The sequence below is a fragment of the Lithobates pipiens genome, unplaced genomic scaffold, assembly GCF_037356315.1.
Source record: "Lithobates pipiens isolate NorthernLeopardFrog02 unplaced genomic scaffold, aLitPip1_a1.2 Scaffold_1, whole genome shotgun sequence".
Lineage (NCBI taxonomy): Eukaryota > Metazoa > Chordata > Amphibia > Anura > Ranidae > Lithobates > Lithobates pipiens.
Genome location: NW_027507685.1, coordinates 87638776 through 87661201, shown reverse-complemented (window position 1 = coordinate 87661201; position 22426 = coordinate 87638776). Strand labels below are relative to the sequence as shown.

At 45.8% G+C, this 22426-nt stretch overlaps 1 protein-coding gene across 4 annotated transcripts in view; it reads left to right on the top strand.

The window, feature by feature from the left end:
- Window positions 1-2430, top strand: part of LOC143942968 (uncharacterized) — a 189136-nt gene extending 186706 nt beyond the window's left edge. For all 4 annotated transcript variants that reach the window (XM_077464696.1, XM_077464615.1, XM_077464457.1 and 1 more), the window contains one exon: window positions 1802-2430. In XM_077464696.1, coding sequence (XP_077320822.1) covers window positions 1802-1896 — 95 coding nt within the window. In that variant the 3' untranslated portion in view covers window positions 1897-2430. The remainder of the gene's footprint in view (window positions 1-1801) is intronic.
- Window positions 2431-22426: the final 19996 nt, after the last annotated feature.

The window sequence follows — 22426 nt, the reverse complement described above, 5'->3', positions numbered from 1 at the left end:
TATCCGATGCCAGGACACTATATGGCAGAACACCGGCCACATACGAAGACATTTTTGGACAATTTCATGTTACCAACTTTGTGGGAATAGTTTGGGGATAGCCCCTTCCTGTTCCAAAATGACTGCACACCAGTGCACAAAGCAAGATCCATAAAGACATGGATGAGCCAGTTTGGGGTGGAGGAACTTGACCTCAACCCGATAGAACACCTTTGAGATTAATTAAAGCGGAGACTACAAGCCAGGTCTTCTTCTCCAACATCAGTGCCTGACCTCACAAATGTGCTTCTGGAAGAATGGTCAAAAATTCCTATAGACACACTCCTAAACCTTGTGGATAGCCTTCCCAGAAGAGTTGAAGCTGTTATAGCTGAAAAGCAGAGGTCAAGTCCTGGGGAAAAAAGTGTGGGAACTCCCACCTAAGATCCACTCCCGCACCAAAAATAAATAAAAAATGATACGCTCGTATGCACGAACGCTTCATAAGTGGTATTTTTCATCCAATTTTCGTATTGTGTGTATGAAGCTTAACTGTTAGTACAATTCTCTGAATAATCAGCATTCATTTTATTGTGCTTCCATGCAAATGTGAACATCATGTTCTGATCTTTATTGGGGAATTTTATTTTGTATATAGAGTGTTTATGTGGTGAGTTTACACTTTTCATTGAACTGAGTTTGGATAACACAGGGTTAAACAGAAAGGTCATAAATTAACTGCACATTATCTGGACAGAATGCTTGGGGAGATAGTGATGTGTTCCTGCTTAGGAGATGTATGTTAGCTTGGGGGCTGCAAACTCTGCAGGGCTCCAACACACATTCACTGCTATTCCAACCCTTCACATATTTCCACATAAACTTCCTTCCTGGCATTAAACTTTGCCAGGTATTGTGCTCAGCTTACCACCCCAAACTGATGTTCCTCCCTCAGCTCACCCTCTCTCCCTGCATGTCCTGTGAGCAGAATAGCTTTGCTCCTCCTCTGGGTTCTCTCATCATATGGCACTGAAAATAGAGGAGGGGGGGATTCAGAGAGACACACAGAGCAAATATGAGGGAAGACTGGGGGGGGGGGGGGGGGTGCGGAGACAGAAAATTAGGAGGGGCCGGCGGGGGGGGGGGGGAGCGCATCACGAGAGGTCTGACTAAATACAGTCTCTAGCAGCAGGGACCTGATCTACCCGTCAGATAGCTGTGATTGACAGGTAGATCGAAGAGGAAGCTGTCATGGGGCCCCCTATTGGCAATGCCTGAACGGTCAGGTGTGCGGCACTTACTATTGCGAGCTGTGTCGGCAGCTGCTGGTGTAGCACAGCACCTGCCACACAGCTCACATACTTCAAAGTCTTGCAGGACACGGCTGCTAATGGGAACTGAGTTCCTGTTGTGGAAAATGTACAGGAACTCCGTTCCCATGCGTTCCCACAGGACTTGAGCTCTGCTGAAAAGTGTGAGCCAACTCAATATTGAATCCTATGGACTAAGACCAGGATGCCATTAAAGTTCATGTGCCTGTAAAGGCAGGCATCCCAATACTTTTAGTAATATAGTGTATATCCATCAGAGGAAGACGTACTCCATTCCATGTCCATCAGAGGAAGACATACTCCATTGTATATCAATCAGAGCCAAGCCTCACTGCTATTGATCCAGCACTATCCCATACACATCATACTCATAACCACAAAGGCTAGAAAGCTAGAAGAAATCACAGGGAACAAAAGCGTCTTCAATTTTTTTGTAATAAAGTGATTTGGTTCCAGGATATATTCTATAACATGTGTCTGTCTCTTTCCAGGATCGATCACCATATTACGGGAAGGGTGTGTGCCAGCTGCGAAAATAATGCAGATCTTTGAAACTGCTAAGAACATGGAACACAGTGCGTTGTAGGAATAACAAAAAGTCGAAAAAAAGGATGCATGTTGATATATAAAGGAAATGCTACAAGAAGAATGCGGGCATTCTTAGTGCTAATTTATAAACATTATATTGTATTTTATTGTATTTATTGATTATTGTGATGACACACGGTGATTCTGGCTTGTAAAATGGTTGCCTGTGCGCCCATATGGAATCGCTCCCTCTGTAGACAGATGCAGTGAGATGTTCTTCTGTCGCTGGTGGCAATGCTAGCGATGGGAGCGACATTTCACTGTCTCAACTACAGAGGGCATAATTCCATCAGGACAACCTGGTAACCTCTTTAGAGATCCTGCCACTGCTGATTTTGACAGATTGTCAGCGAGAGGATCGCTAGTGACAGACCTGTGCGCCATCAGTCTTATTTTCAAGATTAAAAATATTGGTGTAAACTGATTTATTGCAGCTGCTTCCTACAGACGAACTGTAGTATTAAATATAATGTTTTTTTCCCTCTTTGCACTAATTTTTATTGTTTTGCAATAAAGAGGTCTTGCAAACTAATGTCTCTTGGTCTTCCTAAATTATAATATTTATAAATAATAATAATAATAGTTATTAGTATAATCATCATGATTATTATTATTTTTACATAATAATAATAATAATAATAATAATAATAATCATCATCATAATAATAATAAATATCAATTTGATTTAATTTTTATCTAATAATATGTTATTATTATAATGATGATTATTGTTATTATTATTATATTATTATTTAATATTATTATAATATTTCCAATCAGTCCAAACCATTTAATGATTACAATTAAAAGCCTTTGATTTTCATCTGGTCGAACTAAAGAACTTCCAGTACCAAACTTTGGCACTGAGCTAGGTGCGTTGGCACCACTCATTTTTTTGCACAGTTTGTCCTGCGTAAACCATGCAATGAAAACACACAACTGTTACCCACATTTAAGAAATAATGGCACCACCAACATGATGCATTTTTAGCGCATTTCCAGAAACACGGGAAGAAATGGTCCCTGGAGGCCAAAAACGCACTCCTGAGCCTGGAATGACGAAAATGGTCTGGGGGGGGGGGGGGGGGGGGAGGGGGTTGAAAAGCACTCAATCAGGTGTGGATACAGCCCCGGACACCTGAAACATCTGCTGTATTGTGAAAATGGGGGCAAGACTATAGATATGGAGGCTGTTGGTACAAAGTCTATCTTCTTGGATATCTATTAAATATAATATAGTGTGAATCAGAGAGTTTGGGGAGGGGGAACTTGACTGGCCTGGCTCACAGTCTCCACTCTAATTCATCCCAAAGGTGTTCTATGGGGTTGAGGTCAGGCTTCTGTGCAGGCCAGTCAAATTCCTCCACCCCAAACTCACTCATCCATGTCTTTATGGACTTTGCTTTGTGCACTGGTGCACAGTCATATTGGAACAGGAAGGGATCATCCCCAAGCTATTCCACAAAGTTGGGAGAATGAAATTGTCCAAAATGTCTTGGTATGCTGACGCCTTAAGAGTTCCCTTCATGGGACTAAGGGGCCAAGCCCAACCCCTGAAAAACTACCCCACACCATAATCCCCCCTCCACCAAATGATTTGAACCAGTGCATAAAGCAAGGTCCATAAAAACATGGATGAGTGAGTTTGGGGTGGAAGACCTTGACTGGCCTTCACCGAGTCCTGACCTCAACTCGACAGAATACCTTTGGGATGAATTAGAGTGGAGACTGCCAGCCAACATCAGTGCTTGACCTCATAAATGCTCTTCTGGAAGAACGGTCAAACATTTCCATAGACAATCCTAAACTTTGTGGACAGCCTTTCCAAAAGAGCTGAAACTGTTATAGCTGCAAAGGGTGGCAACTCAATATTGAACCCTACAGACTAAGACTGGATGCCATTAAAAGTTCATGTGTGTGTAAAGCCAATACTTTTCGCAATATAGTGTATATGCAATGGTAGTTATTTACGAAAGGCAAATCCACTTTGCACTGCAAGTACACTTGAAAGTGCACTTGGAAATAAAGTTGCTGTAGATCCGAGGGGGACATGCAAGGAACATAGAAAAAAAGCATTTTAGCTTGCACATGATTGGATGATAAAATCAGCAGAGCTTCCCCTCATTTCAGATCTACCCCTTAGATTTAGAGCGACTGTACTTCCAAGTGCAGTTTCAGTGCAATTTGATTTGCCTTTCATAAATAACCCCCAATATCTCACAAAAGTGAGTACACCCTCACAGTTTTGAAAATATTTTATTATATCTATAGCCTTCAGAGTCCTGACCTCAACCTGATAGGACATCTTTGAGATGAATTAGAGTGCAGACTGCAAGCCAGGCCTACTCATCCAACATCAGTGCCTGACCTCACAAATACGCTTCGGGAAGAATGGTCAAACATTCCCATAGACACACTCTCAAACTGGTGGACAGCCTTCCCAGAAGACTTGAAGCTGTTATAGCTGCAAAGGATGGGCCAACGCAATACTGAACCCTATAGACTAAGGCTGGATGCCATTAAAGTTCATGTACGTGTAAAGGCAATAATGTCCCAATACTTTTGGTAATATAGTGTATATTGTAGTGAGGTTGTACAATTTCACTCTAAAGTGTATGACCAGGTTGATTCCAAAAAAGGCAGGAGAGACAGGCATGAATCAAGGGAAATAAAGAGAATAGGAAGGCACAATTTAAGTGTAGTACATTGCATATGTATGTGAAAGACAATTGGCAACACACATTTCACAGTTAAACACTGTATAATCAGTAAAATGGGACTCCCAGCTGGAACACCTTTGCATGGCAGGGTACGTCCAGAGAAAACTGTCTTAGATGGAAGTAATGGTAATAAATACCTGGAGTGTTACGCTGATACATTATCATGCTGCATTTAATATGAAAAATAAAGCTGATGGCTCCACAGCAGGGAAAACCATGCTGAACATCAAACAATTTGGATACTATGAACTGCAATAAAGGAAAATGTTTTCTTTTTTGTTATATAAAATTGATATACAAATTCAAAGGGTGTATGTGAAATTAGGAAATAAATGAAATGATGATATCTGGAATAGACCAGTTTCAGCATATTGCCTGTTATTAATCTCCCACATAATCATATCTCAGCCTTCATATAATGGACTTTATAGTTATATCAATAAATGTTGTTCATTTACATTGTGAACTCATTCTCTGCTGATAAATAACTGCCATTGAGGCGCACTTACTTTATTAGCTGAAAATAACTGGAGAAAAAAACAGATACTTTAATCTCCAGATAACATTGTATTTATTTATTTTTCGATTTATACATAAATGTATCTAATGCTGTGCTGTGTAGATAAATGTGTCTAGTATTACACCTATATGAGTTTTTTGGCCATTTCATTCAAAAACCATGGCCATAAATATGGAGTTGTCCCTCCCCTTCTAGCCATTAATATAGGAATGATCCTCCCTGCCCATTAATATGGAGTTGCCCCTCTCCCACCGTGGCCATTATTATAAACTTGTTTGTCCCCTCCTACCATGGCCATTAATATAGAGTTCCCCCTCCCCTAACCCCGATGGTCATTAATATGGAGGTTCTCCTCCCCTCCACGATAGCCATTGATATAGACCTGCATGTCTCCTCCTACCATGGCCATTAATATGGAGTTGTCCATCCCCTACCCCCATGATCATTGATATGGAGTTGTCTCTCCACCATGGCCATTAATATGAAGCTGCCCCATCCCTCATGTCCCCTCGTGTCCATTAATATAGGGGTGCCCATCCCTTACCCCCCATGGCCATTAATATAGAGTTTCTCCTCCCCCCCCCCCCTCATGGCCATCAATATAGATTTGCTTGTCCTCTGCTACCATGGCCATTAATATCAATTTGTCCCTCCCTTACCCCCCCCCCATGGTCTTTATTATGGAGTTGCTCCTCCCTTCCCCCGATGGCCATTAATATAGACCTGCTTGTCTCCCTCCTACCATAGGCATTAATATGGATTTGTCCTTTCCCTTTCCCATTAATATGGATTTGTCCTTTCCTTTCCCTTTGATATGGAGTTCACAGCCATGGCCATTAATATGGAATTACCCATCCCCTACCCCGATGACCATTGATATGGTGTTGCCCCTCCGTCATGGCCATTAATATGAAGCTACCCCTCCCTTCATGTCCATTAATATAGGGGTGCCCATCCCTTACACCCCCCCCCAGGCCATTAATATGGAGTTTCTCCTTCCCTCTACCCCCCCCCCCCCCCCCCCATGGCCATCAATATAGATTTGCTTGTCCTCTGCTACCATGGCCATTAATATCGATTTGTCCCTCCCCTACCCCCCATGGTCTTTATTATATTAATATGGATTTGTCCTTTCCCTACCCGCATTGCATTTGATATGGAGTTGTTCCACAGCCATGGCCATTAATATGGAGTTGCCCATCCCCTACCCTGATGACCATTGATATGGGGTTGCCCCTCTACCATGGCCATTAATATGAAGCTGCGCCTTGAAGTAGCAATCCGGCTGTATGCAATGCACACAGCCACATCTACTGTGCTCATATAAGCACCCATTTCCATCTTAATGATATAATACTTTAGCTTACCTTCAAACCCACTCATCCAAGTATTCAGACATCATCCACATTCCTACATCCTTATTTCAGCCTGGCTGCTCCTCAGTCAGGCCCTTCTGGTTCCCCAATAAAAAGACATCACCAGCATTCTTACATTCTCCAAATGGTCAGCATGTGTGTCCTCTCAGACCTGGACAAATCTTTTATTTACATTTCCACCGGAAGCCACGCCCTGGAGGGTTTGCCTCCGACAGCTGAACACCTCCTACAAAGCTTGTTGTGACCTCACAGCAGCAACACAGGATGTGAATGCCCATATAAGAACAATACAATGCAATACAATGCAGCAGAAAGTACCAACCACAGACATGTATACATTCAAATAGTCAAACAGGCAAACTGACTAAATGCTTTCAATGATGGAAACCATACAAAACCAATGAACGATGACTACAATTCCATTGATAGAAATCCTTAATATACATTTTTTCCTAGAGAGCTGGATTATTCTACACCTCCTTGTGGATAGAAGGTTATCCACAGATGTGCCCTGCCCATCTCCATGTGCTGATCAGACACAGCAGAGACAATGAGCGCACATCCGCCTACAAGCAATCCTTGCAGCGCAAGCATATGCCCCCAGATTATCGTCTGTACAGTGTACAGGGGCCCTTTTGCTGGCGGACATACCCCCACTCTGCAAACACCTCTTTCCAATCCCAGGAAGTTATCCACTACCTAACGGATCTCAACCAGCGTCAGTCTGCCCCAGTCAGCTCTTTTAGACACAGACAATTTTTATGAACACAGGGGGACTCTTATGACAATACATATAAAAATACAACTAAAATTTTCCACAACACCCTCCCCTCATGTCCATTAATATAGGATTACCCATCCCTTACCCCCCCCCCCCCCCCATGGCCATTAATGTGGAGTTTCTCCCCCCCCCATGGTCATCAATATAGATTTTCTTGTCCTCTGCTACCGTGGCCATTAATATCGATTTGTCCCTCCCCTACCCCCCATGGTCTTTATTATGGAGTTGCTCCTCCCTTCCCCCGATGGTCATTAATATAGACCTGCTTGTCTCCTCCTTGTCAGGGCTGGCTTAGCCCTTCCTTCTCTGGGCTGGCCGCTCAGCTGTCGGCTAATTGCCAGCTCTCTTCTCTCTCCACGGTTACCAGCTGTTCCTGATCAGGCTCATCTGACCTGCCTACTTAAAGCCTTCCAGCTCACTTCACCTCTGCCTTCGCCTTGGTCACATCACTGAAACCATCTCCCGCGGTTTGTTTAAAGACTGGCTTGCTGACATCCCTTCTGGCTCCTTATCCTGCTTGCTGTGCTCTACTTGGATCCCTGACTTCTGGCCTGGCTGACTACCCAATCTGGTTACTGGACTCTGGCTATGCTTGACTAAGCTTTTTCTTTTTATTAATAAACAAGTGTGATTTAATTGTACTTCTGTCTCAGCCTGATTCATGGTTTCTGACAGTAGGCGAACGCCATTGAATTCCATACTCTGGCAGCAGAGGTTGCTTGGAACAATGAGGCCCTCGTGGCTGCTTTTTCTCATGGTCTCTCGGATTCCATCAAGGATGAGATAGCAGCCCGAGATATACTCACTGAGCTGCAGAGCTTGATCTCGTTTGCCATCCTCATTGACTCCAGACTCAGAGAATGACTTTCTCTTAAGGAGCGCTTGCGGAAGCCTCCTGTGTGTTTGCCTCCGAGCTTTGTAGTCCCACCCATGCCTCCCTCACCTCCCATGCCTCCTGGTACCGAGTTGGTCAGTGAAGATGAACCCATGCACCTGGGCTTCACGTGTCTCTCTGCGGATGAGAGAGCCTTTAGGAGGAGGGAGAGATTGTGCCTTTATTGTGGCCAGGCAGGTCACTTTTTGAAGTCTTGTCCTTCCCGTCCAGGGAACGCCCGAACATTGAGGTCCTGTCTTGGACAGACCTTAGGTGGCGTTGTTTCGTCCCCAGTTATCCAGAAGGATAAGCCCCTGGTTTTGGTCACTCTATCTTGGGCTGAGTCATCCATCGAGATACAGGCTCTAATCGACTCTGGGGATGCAGGCCTGTTCTTTAATGCTGCATTTGTTTCACAGCACTTGATTCCGCTGCAGCTGTGTGACACTCCACTTGCCATTGAGGTTCTTCACAGGAGACCTTTACAGCCTGCCCATGTGACTCATGAGACGGTTCCATTGTCCATGGCCGTAGGGGCTCTTCACCATGAGATAATCCAATTCCAAGCTATTTCCTCACCCAGGTTTCCGCTGGTTATTGGTTATCCTTGGTTACAGAGGCACAACCCCTCTTTTGATTGGCTCCGTGTTGAGGTTCTCTCCTGGTCACCACAATGCAGTGAGACATGCTTCCTGAAGGAGGAGTACCGTGATTTTAGCGATGTCTTTGATAGGGGTCAAGCCGATAGTTTGCCTCCACACCGGTCTTATGATTGCGCAATTGACCTTCAACCTGGTGCCATACCTCCTCGTGGCCGGGTTTAGCCTTTGTCGGTCTTGGAGGATAAGGCCACGGAGGAGTATGTTGCTGATGCACTTTCTCGAGGTTTCATCCGCAAATCCTTGTCTCCTGCTGGTGCTGGTTTCTTCTTTGTGAAAAAGAAGAGCGGTGAACTGAGACCTTGTATAGATTATAGGGGTCTCAATCGTGTCACGATTAAGAATACCTACCCGATTCCATTGATTACAGAGTTATTTGACCGCCTCAAGGGAGCAACGGTTTTCACGAAGCTTGACTTGAGAGGGGCATACAATCTTGTGCGCATTAAGGAGGGTGATGAGTGGAAAACTGCGTTTAATACCAGAACAGGCCATTATGAATACCTGGTAATGCCTTTTGGTCTTTGTAACGCCTCAGCTGTTTTCCAGGAATTTATTAACTATGAGATTTGTTGCAGTTGTGTGTGGTGGTTTCTCTCGATGATATCCTCATATTTTCCAAGTCCCTGGAGAGCAACCACACAGATGTCTGTTGTGTGCTTCAGAAACTAAGAGAGAACAATCTCTATTGTAAACTGGAGAAGTGCGAGTTCCATCGTGAACAGGTTACATTCCTGGGCTATGTCATTTCTACTGCTGGTTTTTCGATGGAACCAGAGAAACTTTTGGCAGTCCTACAGTGGCCTCGACCCGTGGGTTTACATCCTCTGCAGCATTTCCTGGGCTTTGCCAACTACTAGCAGAAGGTTATTCGTAACGTCTCGTCTCTGGTCAAGCCCCCGACTGATATGACCAGAAAGGACGGTTACCCACAGACTTGGTCTCCGGAGTCCATTAAGGCCTTTGAGACTCTCAAGGCTGCCTTTGTTTCTGCTCCTGTGTTGGCACATTCTGATCCTATGTTGCCTTTTATCTTAGAAGTTGATGCTTCTGAGACTGGACTTGGCACCCTTCTGTCTCAACATCCTAACTCTGAGAGCGCTATGCATCCGTGTGGCTACTTTTCCAAGAAATTGTCATCTGCTGAGTGCAATTATGAGATTGGTGACAGAGAGCTGTTGGCGATCATTTTAGCCCTGAAAGAATGGAGACATCTCCTTGAAGGTACCACTGTGCCTGTTCTTATTCTTACTGACCATAAGAATCTTACATTCTTGTCTGTGGCTAAGCGACTCTCTCCCAGAAGGGCTGATGCCTTGTCACGACAATTTTCCTCCACTTCCAAGTCGGAGTCGGTTCTGGTTCCTATGATTTCTCCTGATCGTATCTTGGCTACGGTTCGCACCAGTCTTACTTCTCCTTTGGGTGACAAAATTCTTGCTGCTCAGGTCCATGCTCCTCCTGATAAACCTTGTGGCCACTGCTTTGTCCCTGAGAGTCTCCGTACTGCTGTGCTCCAGACTTACCATTCTCCCAAGGCAGCTGGCCATCCTGGGAAGAATCAACTAATTTGGGCCATTTCCCAACAATTCTGGTGGCCTAGTCTACAGGGCTGATATTACTGCCTTCATAGCTGCCTGTCCCGTGTGTGCTCAGAATAAGACTCCATGACACCTTCCAGTGGGCCTCCTACAACCCATACCCAATGGAGAGAGGCCCTGGACTCAACTGTCTATGGATTTCATTGTGGAGTTGCCCAACTCCCAAGGCAACACTGTTATTCTTATGGTGGTTGACTGGTTCTCAAAGATGTGTCATTGTATTCTAGTGATGGCCGAACAGTTCGCCCGGCGGTTGTTTCGCGGCGAATTTCGGCTGTTCGCGGTCCACAAGTTCGGCGGACTATTGGCGCCGTTCGCCCGGCGGACTTCCGTGTTTTTACTGTGTAAAAGAACTTTGACCTCATGACACATCCATCATGGGGTACAGGACAGCCAATTGAGACATTACAGCACAAGGTCACTTGGACATTCCCCCTAACCTATAAATACACCCGATCCGGCGGCCATTTTACATTCTTTCTTCTGTCACTATAGGGAAAGGTTGCTGTGTGGAGTAGGGAGAGATAAATCGCTAGCTATTTGGTACACAAAAGTTCTTTTCAGGACTGGTATAGGTGTTAGGTGTATATAGGTTTGCTGTGCTACTGATTGTTGCAGCAGCCTGAGTGTCTTTTGTCAGTTTAGAGAAAGGGACAGAGCGCTGTGTGCTGCTATTTTAGGGACAGCCAGATTAGTCATCATCATCATCATTAGCTGTTACTATCAGGTCCACAAAAGTGCTATTCGAGTAACCAGTTATCGTTCCAGTCTCCTCTGTTTTGCCAGTTTGTATAGGGACAGGAAGGAAGCAGTGTGTCAGGCAGTGAGGGTCAGTTTAAACAGTAGCTGTTACTATTAGTTCCACAAAGGTTCTTTTCAGGACTGGTATCAGTGGTATGGTAATAGGCTTGTACACGTATAATATTCTTTCTTCCAAATATAGAAAGAATATTATACTTGACTGCTGCCCTATACTGCAGCAGTCCTTCATCGGTATAGGGACTAAGAGTTTTGTCACTGTCACTGAGTTTTGTGCTGTGCTGATTTTCTCCTGGGGGTTCTTATTATGAGGGGATCACACCATCCCTGTGCTGATTTTCTCCTGGGGTTCTTATTATGAGGGGATCACACCATCCCTGTGCTGTGCTGATTTTCTCCTGGGGGTTCTTATTATGAGGGGATCACACCATCCCTGTGCTGATTTTCTCCTGGGGGTTCTTATTATGAGGGGATCACACCATCCCTGTGTCCTGTGCTGATTTTCTCCTGGGGGTTCTTATTATGAGGGGATCACACCATCCCTGTGCTGTGCTGATTTTCTCCTGGGGGTTCTTATTATGAGGGGATCACACCATCCCTGTGCTGATTTTCTCCTGGGGGTTCTTATTATGAGGGGATCACACCATACCTGTGTCCTGTGCTGATTTTCTCCTGGGGGTTCTTATTATGAGGGGATCACACCATCCCTGTGCTGCTTTTCTCCTGGGGGTTCTTATTATGAGGGGATCACACCATCCCTGTGTCCTGTGCTGATTTTCTCCTGGGGGTTCTTATTATGAGGGGATCACACCATCCCTGTGTCCTGTGCTGATTTTCTCCTGGGGGTTCTTATTATGAGGGGATCACACCATCCCTGTGCTGATTTTCACCTGGGGGTTCTTATTATGAGGGGATCAAACCATCCCTGTGTCCTGTGCTGATTTTCTCCTGGGGGTTCTTATTATGAGGGGATCACACCATCCCTGTGTCCTGTGCTGATTTTCTCCTGGGGGTTCTTATTATGAGGGGATCACACCATCCCTGTGCTGATTTTCTCCTGGGGGTTCTTATTATGAGGGGATCACACCATCCCTGTGCCCTGTGCTGATTTTCTCCTCGGGGTTCTTATTATGAGGGGATCACACCATCCCTGTGTCCTGTGCTGATTTTCTCCTGGGGGTTCTTATTATGAGGGGATCACACCATCCCTGTGCTGATTTTCTCCTGGGGGTTCTTATTATGAGGGGATCACACCATCCCTGTGTCCTGTGCTGATTTTCTCCTGGGGGTTCTTATTATGAGGGGATCACACCATCCCTGTGCTGTGCTGATTTTCTCCTGGGGGTTCTTATTATGAGGGGATCACACCATCCCTGTGCTGATTTTCTCCTGGGGGTTCTTATTATGAGGGGATCACACCATCCCTGTGCTGATTTTCTCCTGGGGGTTCTTATTATGAGGGGATCACACCATTCCTGTGTCCTGTGCTGATTTTCTCCTGGGGGTTCTTATTATGAGGGGATCACACCATCCCTGTGCTGATTTTCTCCTGGGGGTTCTTATTATGAGGGGATCACACCATCCCTGTGCTGTGCTGATTTTCTCCTGGGGGTTCTTATTATGAGGGGATCACACCATCCCTGTGCTGTGCTGATTTTCTCCTGGGGGTTCTTATTATGAGGGGATCACACCATCCCTGTGTCCTGTGCTGATTTTCTCCTGGGGGTTCTTATTATGAGGGGATCACACCATCCCTGTGTCCTGTGCTGATTTTCTCCTGGGGGTTCTTATTATGAGGGGATCACACCATCCCTGTGTCCTGTGCTGATTTTCTCCTGGGGGTTCTTATTATGAGGGGATCACACCATCCCTGTGCTGATTTTCTCCTGGGGGTTCTTATTATGAGGGGATCACACCATCCCTGTGTCCTGTGCTGATTTTCTCCTGGGGGTTCTTATTATGAGGGGATCACACCATCCCTGTGCTGATTTTCTCCTGGGGGTTCTTATTATGAGGGGATTACACCATCCCTGTGCTGATTTTCTCCTGGGGGTTCTTATTATGAGGGGATCACACCATCCCTGTGCTGTGCTGATTTTCTCCTGGGGGTTCTTATTATGAGGGGATCACACCATCCCTGTGTCCTGTGCTGATTTTCTCCTGGGGGTTCTTATTATGAGGGGATCACATTATCCCTGTGCTGTGCTGATTTTCTCCTGGGGGTTCTTATTATGAGGGGATAACATCATCCCTGTGCTGTGCTGATTTTCTCCTGGGGGTTCTTATTATGAGGGGATCACACCATCCCTGTGCTGATTTTCTCCTGGGGGTTCTTATTATGAGGGGATCACACCATCCCTGTGTCCTGTGCTGATTTTCTCCTGGGGGTTCTTATTATGAGGGGATCACACCATCCCTGTGCTGTGCTGATTTTCTCCTGGGGGTTCTTATTATGAGGGGATCACACCATCCCTGTGCTGATTTTCTCCTGGGGGTTCTTATTATGAGGGGATCACACCATCCCTGTGTCCTGTGCTGATTTTCTCCTGGGGGTTCTTATTATGAGGGGATCACACCATCCCTGGTCCTGTGCTGATTTTCTCCTGGGGGTTCTTATTATGAGGGGATCACACCATCCCTGTGCTGTGCTGATTTTCTCCTGGGGGTTCTTATTATGAGGGGAGCACACCATCCCTGTGCTGATTTTCTCCTGGGGGTTCTTATTATGAGGGGATCATACCATCCCTGTGCTGTGCTGATTTTCTCCTGGGCCTGCTTATTATGAGGGGATCACACCATCCCTGTGCTGTGCTGACTTCCTCCTGGGGCTGCTTACGGTGCATGTGTCAGTGCTGTATATCACGGTGCTGATGTCAGTGCTGTATATAACGGTGGTGGTGTGAGTGCTTAAGGTCACGCTGCTGATGTCAGTGCTCTCTATCACGGTGCTGCTGTCAGTGCTGTATATCACGGTGCTGATGTCAGTGCTATATGTCACGCTTCTGATGTCAGTGCTCTCTATCACAGTGCTGCTGTCAGTGCTGTATATCACGGTGCTGATGTCAGTGCTGTATGTCACGCTTCTGATGTCAGTGCTCTCTATCACGGTGCTGCTGTCAGTGCTGTATATCACGGTGCTGGTGTGAGTGCTTAATGTCACGCTGCTGATGTCAGTGCTCTCTATCACGGTGCTGCTGTCAGTGCTGTATATCACGGTGCTGATGTCATTGCTGTATGTCACGCTGCTGATGTCAGTGCTCTGTATCATGGTGCTGTTGTCAGATGACTCTATCACGGTGCAGGTGTCATTGCTGTATGTCACGCTGCTGGTGATCATCTCCTGCACCCTCTTCTTTGCCTACCCTGGTCCTGACCTTCCCTCTCCTCCATTGCCTTCATGCGCTCCACAGTCCTGAATTGTCAGAACAATTTCCCATATAAAAAAAGAATGCTTGTAGTTGTCGATCCCAGATTCACCTCATACATGTGTTATGTCATTGGCCATGTGGTGGGACTATGTTTGCACAGCTATTAATTATTTTGTGGCTGCAAATTTGACCTATAGGTTTGCAAAGTTCGCCTCCCATTGAAGTCAATGGGGCCCGCCGCGAACGTTACGGTTCGCGAACGTTGTGGTTCGCAAACTATCGGCCACGTTCGCGGTTCGCGTTCGCGAAACGTCCCGTCGGAAGTTCGTCCATCACTATTGTATTCCACTTAAGAAGTTGCCCACCTCTAAGGAACTGGATTCCATTTTTGCTTGGGAGATCGTTCGCTTACATGGGCTACCCAAGGTGATTGTCTCGGACAGGGGCAGTCAGTTTGTCTCCCGGTTCTGGCGAGCCTTTTGTGCACCCGCAGTCTAATGGGCCAGAAGAATGAGCCAATCAGTCCTTGGGGCAATTCCTACGTTGCTATATTTCTGACCATCATAACAACTGGTCTGTTGCTCACAACAGTGCCTTGAATTCTGCCTCCCGATTGTCTCCATTTATGGCGAATTAGGGTTTCCAACCTTCCATTTTGCCTGAATCGTTTGTTCCGCGTTAGAGGAGCATCTCCGTGGTCTTCGTTCCACTTGGGTACAAGTCCAGGAGGCTTTACGTCATGCTAATGATAGGTACAGACTCCATGCTGACCGCAGATGCCTGCCTGTGCCTTCCTACCAGGTTGGGGATAGGGTCTGGCTGTCATCTCGCAACCTCCGGCTTCGTGTTCCCTCACTGAAGTTTGCACCTTGGTTTATTGGGCCTTTCCGTTTCCTTCGCAGGATTAATCCAGTGGCTTACGCGTTGAACCTTCCTCCTAGTATGCGCATCTCAAATGTGTTTCATGTCTCCTTATTGAAACCATTGGTCTGTAATCAATTTACCACCTCGGTGCCATGTCCTCACCCTATTCAGGTTGAGAATAAGGATAAGCCTAACACCCCACCAGAACCTGCGAACAGACCTAAACTTCGTGTGAACTTTAGTACCCTATTAAAGTCTATGGGACTCGAACGTTCAAAATCTAAAGTGCTAATTTTAAAGGCTAATATGCAAGTTATTGTCCTAAAAAGTGTTTGGGGACCTGGGTCCTGCCTCAGGGGACATGGATCAATGCAAAAAAAAGTTTTAAAAACTGTGTTTTTTCGGGAGCAGTGATTTTAATAATGATTAAAGTGAAACAATAAAAGTGTAATATTCCTTTAAATTTCATGCCTGGGGCGTGCCTATAGTATGCCTGTGAAGGGGCGCATGTTTCCTGGGCTTAGAACTGTCCCTGCACAAAGTGTCAATTCTGCAGAAAAAAAAGTCATTTAAAATCACTCGCAGCTATAATGAATTGTCAGCTCCCGTAATACAGAGAACACTCATTGAAAGTCATTGATAAAAAGAAAAAAATTGTTAAATAAGACTAACACACTTTTGAAAAATTCCTTTATTAAAAATAAAAAAAAGATTCCAGCAGTGGTAATCCACTCTTGCTATCCAGCGACGGATGCTCCTTTCTCCGGGGTCCAGCGATGGCTGATCTGATCCAGCGACGAGTGATCTCTCCTACCAGTCCAGCGGGGGGGGGGGCTTCCAGATTCTGTTAAGCCCCCCACCCGCAGACCCCCACAACCACCAGTCAGGGTTGTGGGGATGAGGCCCTTGTGCCCATCAACATGGGGACATGGTGCTTTGGGCGGGACCCCAAAGCATCCTCCCAATGTTGAGGGCATGTGGCCTGCCAGGTTGCGTGCTCGGATAAAGGGTCTGGTATGAATTTTTAGGGGGACCCCCACATCAATTTTTTTTTTAATTTGACGCGGGGTTCCCCTTAATACCCATACCAGACCTGAAGGGCCTGGTAATTGAATTTGGGGGAACCCCATGCTTTTTTTATTTTTTTTTATCAATGACTTTCAATGAGCGTTCTCTGTATTACGGGAGCCGACAATTCATTATAGCCGCAAGTGTTTTTAAATTACTTTTTTTTCTGCAGAAATGACACTTTGTGCAGGGACAGTTCTAAGCATGGGAAACATGCGCCCCTTCACAGGCATACTATAGACACCCCCCAGGTACGAAATTTAAAGGAATCTTACACTTTTATTGTATCACTTTAATCATTATTAAAATCACTGCTCCCGAAAAAACGCCATTTTTAAAACTTTCTTTTGCATTGATCCATGTCCCCTGAGGCAGGACCCAGGTCCCCAAACACTTTTTAGGACAATAACTTGCATATTAGCCTTTCAAATTAGCAGTTTAGATTTCTCCCATAGACTTGTACAGGGTGTTCCGCGGCTTTTCGAACTTGCCGCGAACGGCCCAAATTGTTTACTGTTCGCCAAACAGGGGAACAGGCAATGTTCGAGTGAAACATGAGTTCGAGAACCATGAGGAGTATGAGGTACAATCCATTGTTGACTCCCGTAGGTTCAGTGGGCGCATACAGTACCTGGTGCATTGGAAGGGGTACGGTCCGGAGGAACGCTCCTGGGTTTCATCCTCTGACGTACATGCCCCTGTCCTCCTCTGCAAGTTCCATAGACGGTTTCCCCTCAAGCCCGGTGGCCCTCCGAGGGAGAGGGGTCATTGAGGAGGGGGTACTGTCAGGGCTGGCTTAGCCCTCCCTTCTCTGGGATGGCCGCTCAGCTGTCGGATAATTGCCAGCTCTCTTCTCTCTCCACAGTTACCAGCTGTTCCTTACCATGCTCGTCTTACCTGCCTACTTAAAGCCTTCCAGCTCACTTCACCTCTGCCTTCGCCTTGGTCATATCACTGAAACCATCTCATGTGGTTTGATTAAAGACTAGCTTGCTGACATCCCTTCTGGCTCCTTATCCTGCTTGCTGTGCTCTACTTGGATCCCTGACTTCTGGCCTGGCTGACTACCCGATCTGGTTACTGGACTCTGGCTATGCTTGACTACGCTGTTTCTATTTACCTTTTTATTTTTATTAATAAACAAGTGTGATTTAATTGTACTTCTGTCTCAGCCTGATTCATGGTTTCTGACACTTCTACCATGGCCATTAATATGGATTTGTCCATCCCCTACCCTGATGACCATTAATATGGGGTTGCCCCTTCGCCATGACCATTAATATGAAGCTGCCCCTCCCCTCATGTCCATTAATATAGGGTTGCCCATCCCCTACCACCCATGGCCATGCATATAGATTTGATTGTCCTCTGCTACCATGGCCATTATTATGGATTTGTCCCTCCCCTACCCCCCCCCCCCCCCCCCCCCCCATGGTCATTATTATGGAGTTGCTCCTCCATCCCCCAATGACCATTAATATAGACCTGTTTTTCTCCTCCTACCATGGCCATTAATGTGGATGTGTCCCTCCCCTACCCCCTATTGCAATTAATATGGAGTTGATCTTCCTCAGCCTATGGCCATTAATAGACAACCAGGAAGGGGGTCCCCCACTAATGAGATTATATAGGCTCAAATAGTATATAAAGCAAAAAGTAGAGATAGGAAATGTCAGTAAAAACAGTAAACTAATTTTTATTTGTCACAAATATTTAAAAATACAAATGGCTGGGGTAACAGGTTGATCACCTTAAGAAAGCACAGTAAAGACATTATGTTCTACGTATTGTAAGGGCTTACCTTGGTTGGAGGGCATAGTGCAGAGATGTATGCTCACCCTTGCAAATACACACAGCCCACGGTAACAAGGTAAAAGGCTAATTGGGCTGTGAATCTGTGCACGGGGGCTTGACAGGGAATTTACCAAAGGATTGTCGAGGTCAGAGGCTGCTCTAGGCTTTGTGAGGCTGTCAGGGAATCAACAGCAGGAGAAGGGCTCTAGGACCCAGCGTCTCTACCAGTACTTATGGCAGGAGAAGGACTTTAGGACCCAGCATCTCTGGCAGGAGAAGGACTTTAGGACCCAGCATCTCTGGCAGGAGAAGGACTTTAGGACCTAGTATGTCTACCAGCAGGTCACATGGGCCTATATAAGGAAGTCTGCTAGTGTCTGCAATTGCTGGTTTGTCTTCAGCTCACCCTGTGTTTCTGTACCCTGTATTATCTGCTGATTTGATCTCCTGTGTACCGACCTGCCTTGTTTTGACCTGTTCTTCCCGATCCTCTGGCTTGACCCTTTGGCTTGCACCTGACTTCTTCCTGCCTACTCCCAGCATCTGACCCCGGCCTGGCTATCGGACTCTGCTTATCCTGCTCCCTGTACTAAGACGCAGCTGACCTTAGGTCACTCTGATCCTGGACTGTCTCTCTGTGAATGACCCCTGATCTGGCTCCCGGCTTCGCTATTCAGTTATTCCACTGGACTCTGTCTCCTGGACCTTCCAAGCACGCCTGTCTCCAGCATCCCGGCACCAGTGCTTCTGTGGGCACCACACCTGCTGTTCCACCTCCAGTGGTGTGCTGAGCTCAGCCGCAAGGGGAGCCCTCCCAGCATCTCGGCCTCCTACCAAGTTACTGACAGTACAAACCAACCATGTCAGAGGCCGACGGGGTGTCTCCCCGCTGGAAGCCGCATGTGTACAGATCACGGCCCTCACTCAGGTCATCCAAAAACTTCAGGAAGGGTACTTTCAGTTAGAGGACCACCCATAGCACCTGTATGCAACACCTACCACCACAGTTTAAGGGTTGTCTTCAGCCAACCCTCTGGTAGTTACTCTTACTGTGGTGATGCCCCCTCCGGAACCACAAGTACCAACACCAGAACGCTTCTCTGGTGATTGGAGGAAATTCAGATCCTTTAAGAACGCCTGTTACTTATACTTGGCCCTGCAACCACTGACTTTTTCCACTGAAACAGTGAAGGTGGGATTCATTATTTCTTTCTTGATAGATGAACCCCAAGTGTAGGCTCATGGCTTATTGGAGCAGGAGAGTCCTCTCATCAACTCTGTGGACCAGTTCTTCGAAACCATGGCCCAATTATACGATGACCCCCTGCGGGTGGCCACTGCTGAAGCTGCTCTGCATAAGCTACGGCAGGGTCAGAGACCTGCGGAAGATTACACGGTGGAATTCTGTATCTGGTCCTCAGACTCAGGTTGGAACGAGGCAGCGTTAAGTTATCAGTATCGGCTGGGGCTGTCCGAATCCCTCTGTAATGGATAAGAACTATAAATTAGTTCTTGGTTATCTGCTGCTATTTCTAATTAAAAAGTATAAATGTGCATGCACATTAGAAGTAAACACTCTCTGAGATACGTTCAGCTCGGCTACTTCTAAATTCTAATTTATTGGTGGGCAGTGTTAAAATTTTATACAGAAAGATACGTCATTACTATGTCAGTCCAACTGGCACATCTTATTGGTTACAATACAAGAGAAATGAAGAAACTTGATGCTTTAAGTTTGGTTGAAGCTGGTTTTCTTATCTCAAATGCATTCTTCTAACGCGGGGGATGTAGGGTATAGACGCCTTCTTGGCTCCGAACAGAAAGTCAATCTGTATATTACATAATAAGTAAGGAGAGTGGGAACATGTATACACATAAGCAAATAGACATTTTCTGATTATCATTATGTACATTGGATTCCTTAACAGTCCCCCCTAAAATGGCTATTTTCTTCTGTCCCTCATCTAAAGGTCCTACTCACCTGGCCCATTCTCCTCAGCAACTCTTTTTAAGCTGTATATAGAGTTGGGCAGCAACTAGTTCACTACCCCCCTCGATACAGCTGGAGAATGGCAATCAGGTGCTATCTACCCCTATAAACCTAGAGGATTGTGAGATTATGGACAGGGAATGACTGTAGAGGAGGGAAGGGTTTGTCATCCTCCATCATAAGAGGGTCCTCTTCTTCTTGGTGGAGAAATGTAGGTGGGCTGTTGTCTACAGCCTTGCTCATTAACTTCTTTACGAAAGGTAGAATACAACATACAATCTGGGCTAAAAGAACCAGGATTATTAGTACCGTTACCCCTATCTGGGCGAGCACCTTCTGCCACCCACTCATCCAGCTAAAATATTTATTATATTATTGAGTTCTTCTTCAACTCCAATGTCAAATCTTCTAATTTCTTTATAGCTAAAGTTACTTTACCATTTGGGCCGGTATTATCAGGAATGTAGGTGCAACAGATTCCCGTTTTTTTCTATGATTTTACAGACACCTCCTTTCTCAGCTAACACCATGTCTAAGGCCACCCTGTTCTGGAATGTCATGTAGGAAGAGGGGGGTAACTGGTCAGCAATTCCCTGGAGGGCATCTTTAGTGTAATTCACGAATCTTTGTTGGTTATAGTATATGTAATTGATCCAATCTACATTCTTGTTCACAGTTATTATGGGGATCAAAGACTCAAAACCAACTTTTACCTGATCCCTGGATTTGAATTCATCAGGGACCCCTATAACATCTATGTACACATGAGGGTCAAAGCTTCCGGAGAGAGCTGCTCGCTTCCTCCTCTGACTGTGTGCTGGGTCAGTGTATGTATCAGGAGTATCTTCTGCTAGGATATGGAGGGGCATAATGACCTTTCCAAGGGCACATTCACCGGTCCAGATACCCTCTAATCTGGTCCTATGTTCCAACCCACTGTCTCTCCCAGGAACCACAATTCTGGCCCCAGTAACTATCTGTAAAACACACATATATATCCTTACCATCAGGGATGTCACTGTACCAATGGCATTGCCATGAAAGAGTCAAATGGACAAGGTACTATGTCACAGTAATCAAAGGTAAAGGTGGTCACATGTGTACCTCAAGAGTTATACCAAAATGTAATTATGTTATCATTTTTTTTTTTTTTTGTGATGACCACCTCCTGGGCCTCCCCCCTAGACCAAACAGAAAAAGGATATGCAGCATGGTCGTCATGAAGTGGGCGGGATCTTGTCCTTGGGGGTGGAGCTTTCTTGCAGTGGGAAGCGTGTATTCAGGTGTTCTTCCCGGCCAATTCCACTGAGGTGGCTGTGGTCAGCAAAACTTGGAATGGACCATCATATCTGGGTTCAAGAGAATGTTTTCTCACAAATTTCTTTACCAACCCCCAATCTCAGGGCAGTAGTTGGTGTGTTCCTGTATCTAATTCAGGATCTGGAATGGAAGAAAACACCTGGACATGCATTTGGGTTAATTCTCGTGATAATGCGGTTACATAATTAGTCAGCACATCAGATTGCAACTGTAACTGTTGTGGAAAGTAACAGCCAAGTCTGGGGCTGAACCAAACTAAATTTTATAAGGGGATAGGGCATATTCCCCCGGGGTGTGTGTCTGACACTGAACAGGGCAATGGGCAAACTGTCTGGCCGACTCATGTTAGTCTTTTGGGCCATCTTTAACATCCTGTTTTTTCTAGTGTTCCTTTTATCCTTTCTACCTTCCCGCTACTTTGAGGGTGGTAAGGGGTGTGTAGAGCCAACTGAACCCCCAGTGCTGCCCTAATCTTTTGTAAGGTTTGCTGTGAAGGCTGGGCCTGATCGCTCTCTATCACCTCTGGGACCTCAAATCTACATACTATCTCACTCAGTAGTTCCTTAGCTGTGGTCCTGGCAGTCATGTCCACCTCCACTAGGGCGTATTCGAATCTGTCACTCCTTTGGCATTTGGGAGTGATTAATTTGTATCCTCTGGAAGGGGGTATAGAGCTTTTGCCAGGTGCTTCTTCTGTGCCTTTTCTGTACATTCTGGGTTACATTTGTTGCAGATAGTGCATGATCTGCAGAAGTTGTTGGTCAATGAAGTAACTCATAAGTTCATAAGAGTCTTTGTCAAGTGGGCAGCTCCATTTGCCCATTGCACCATGGC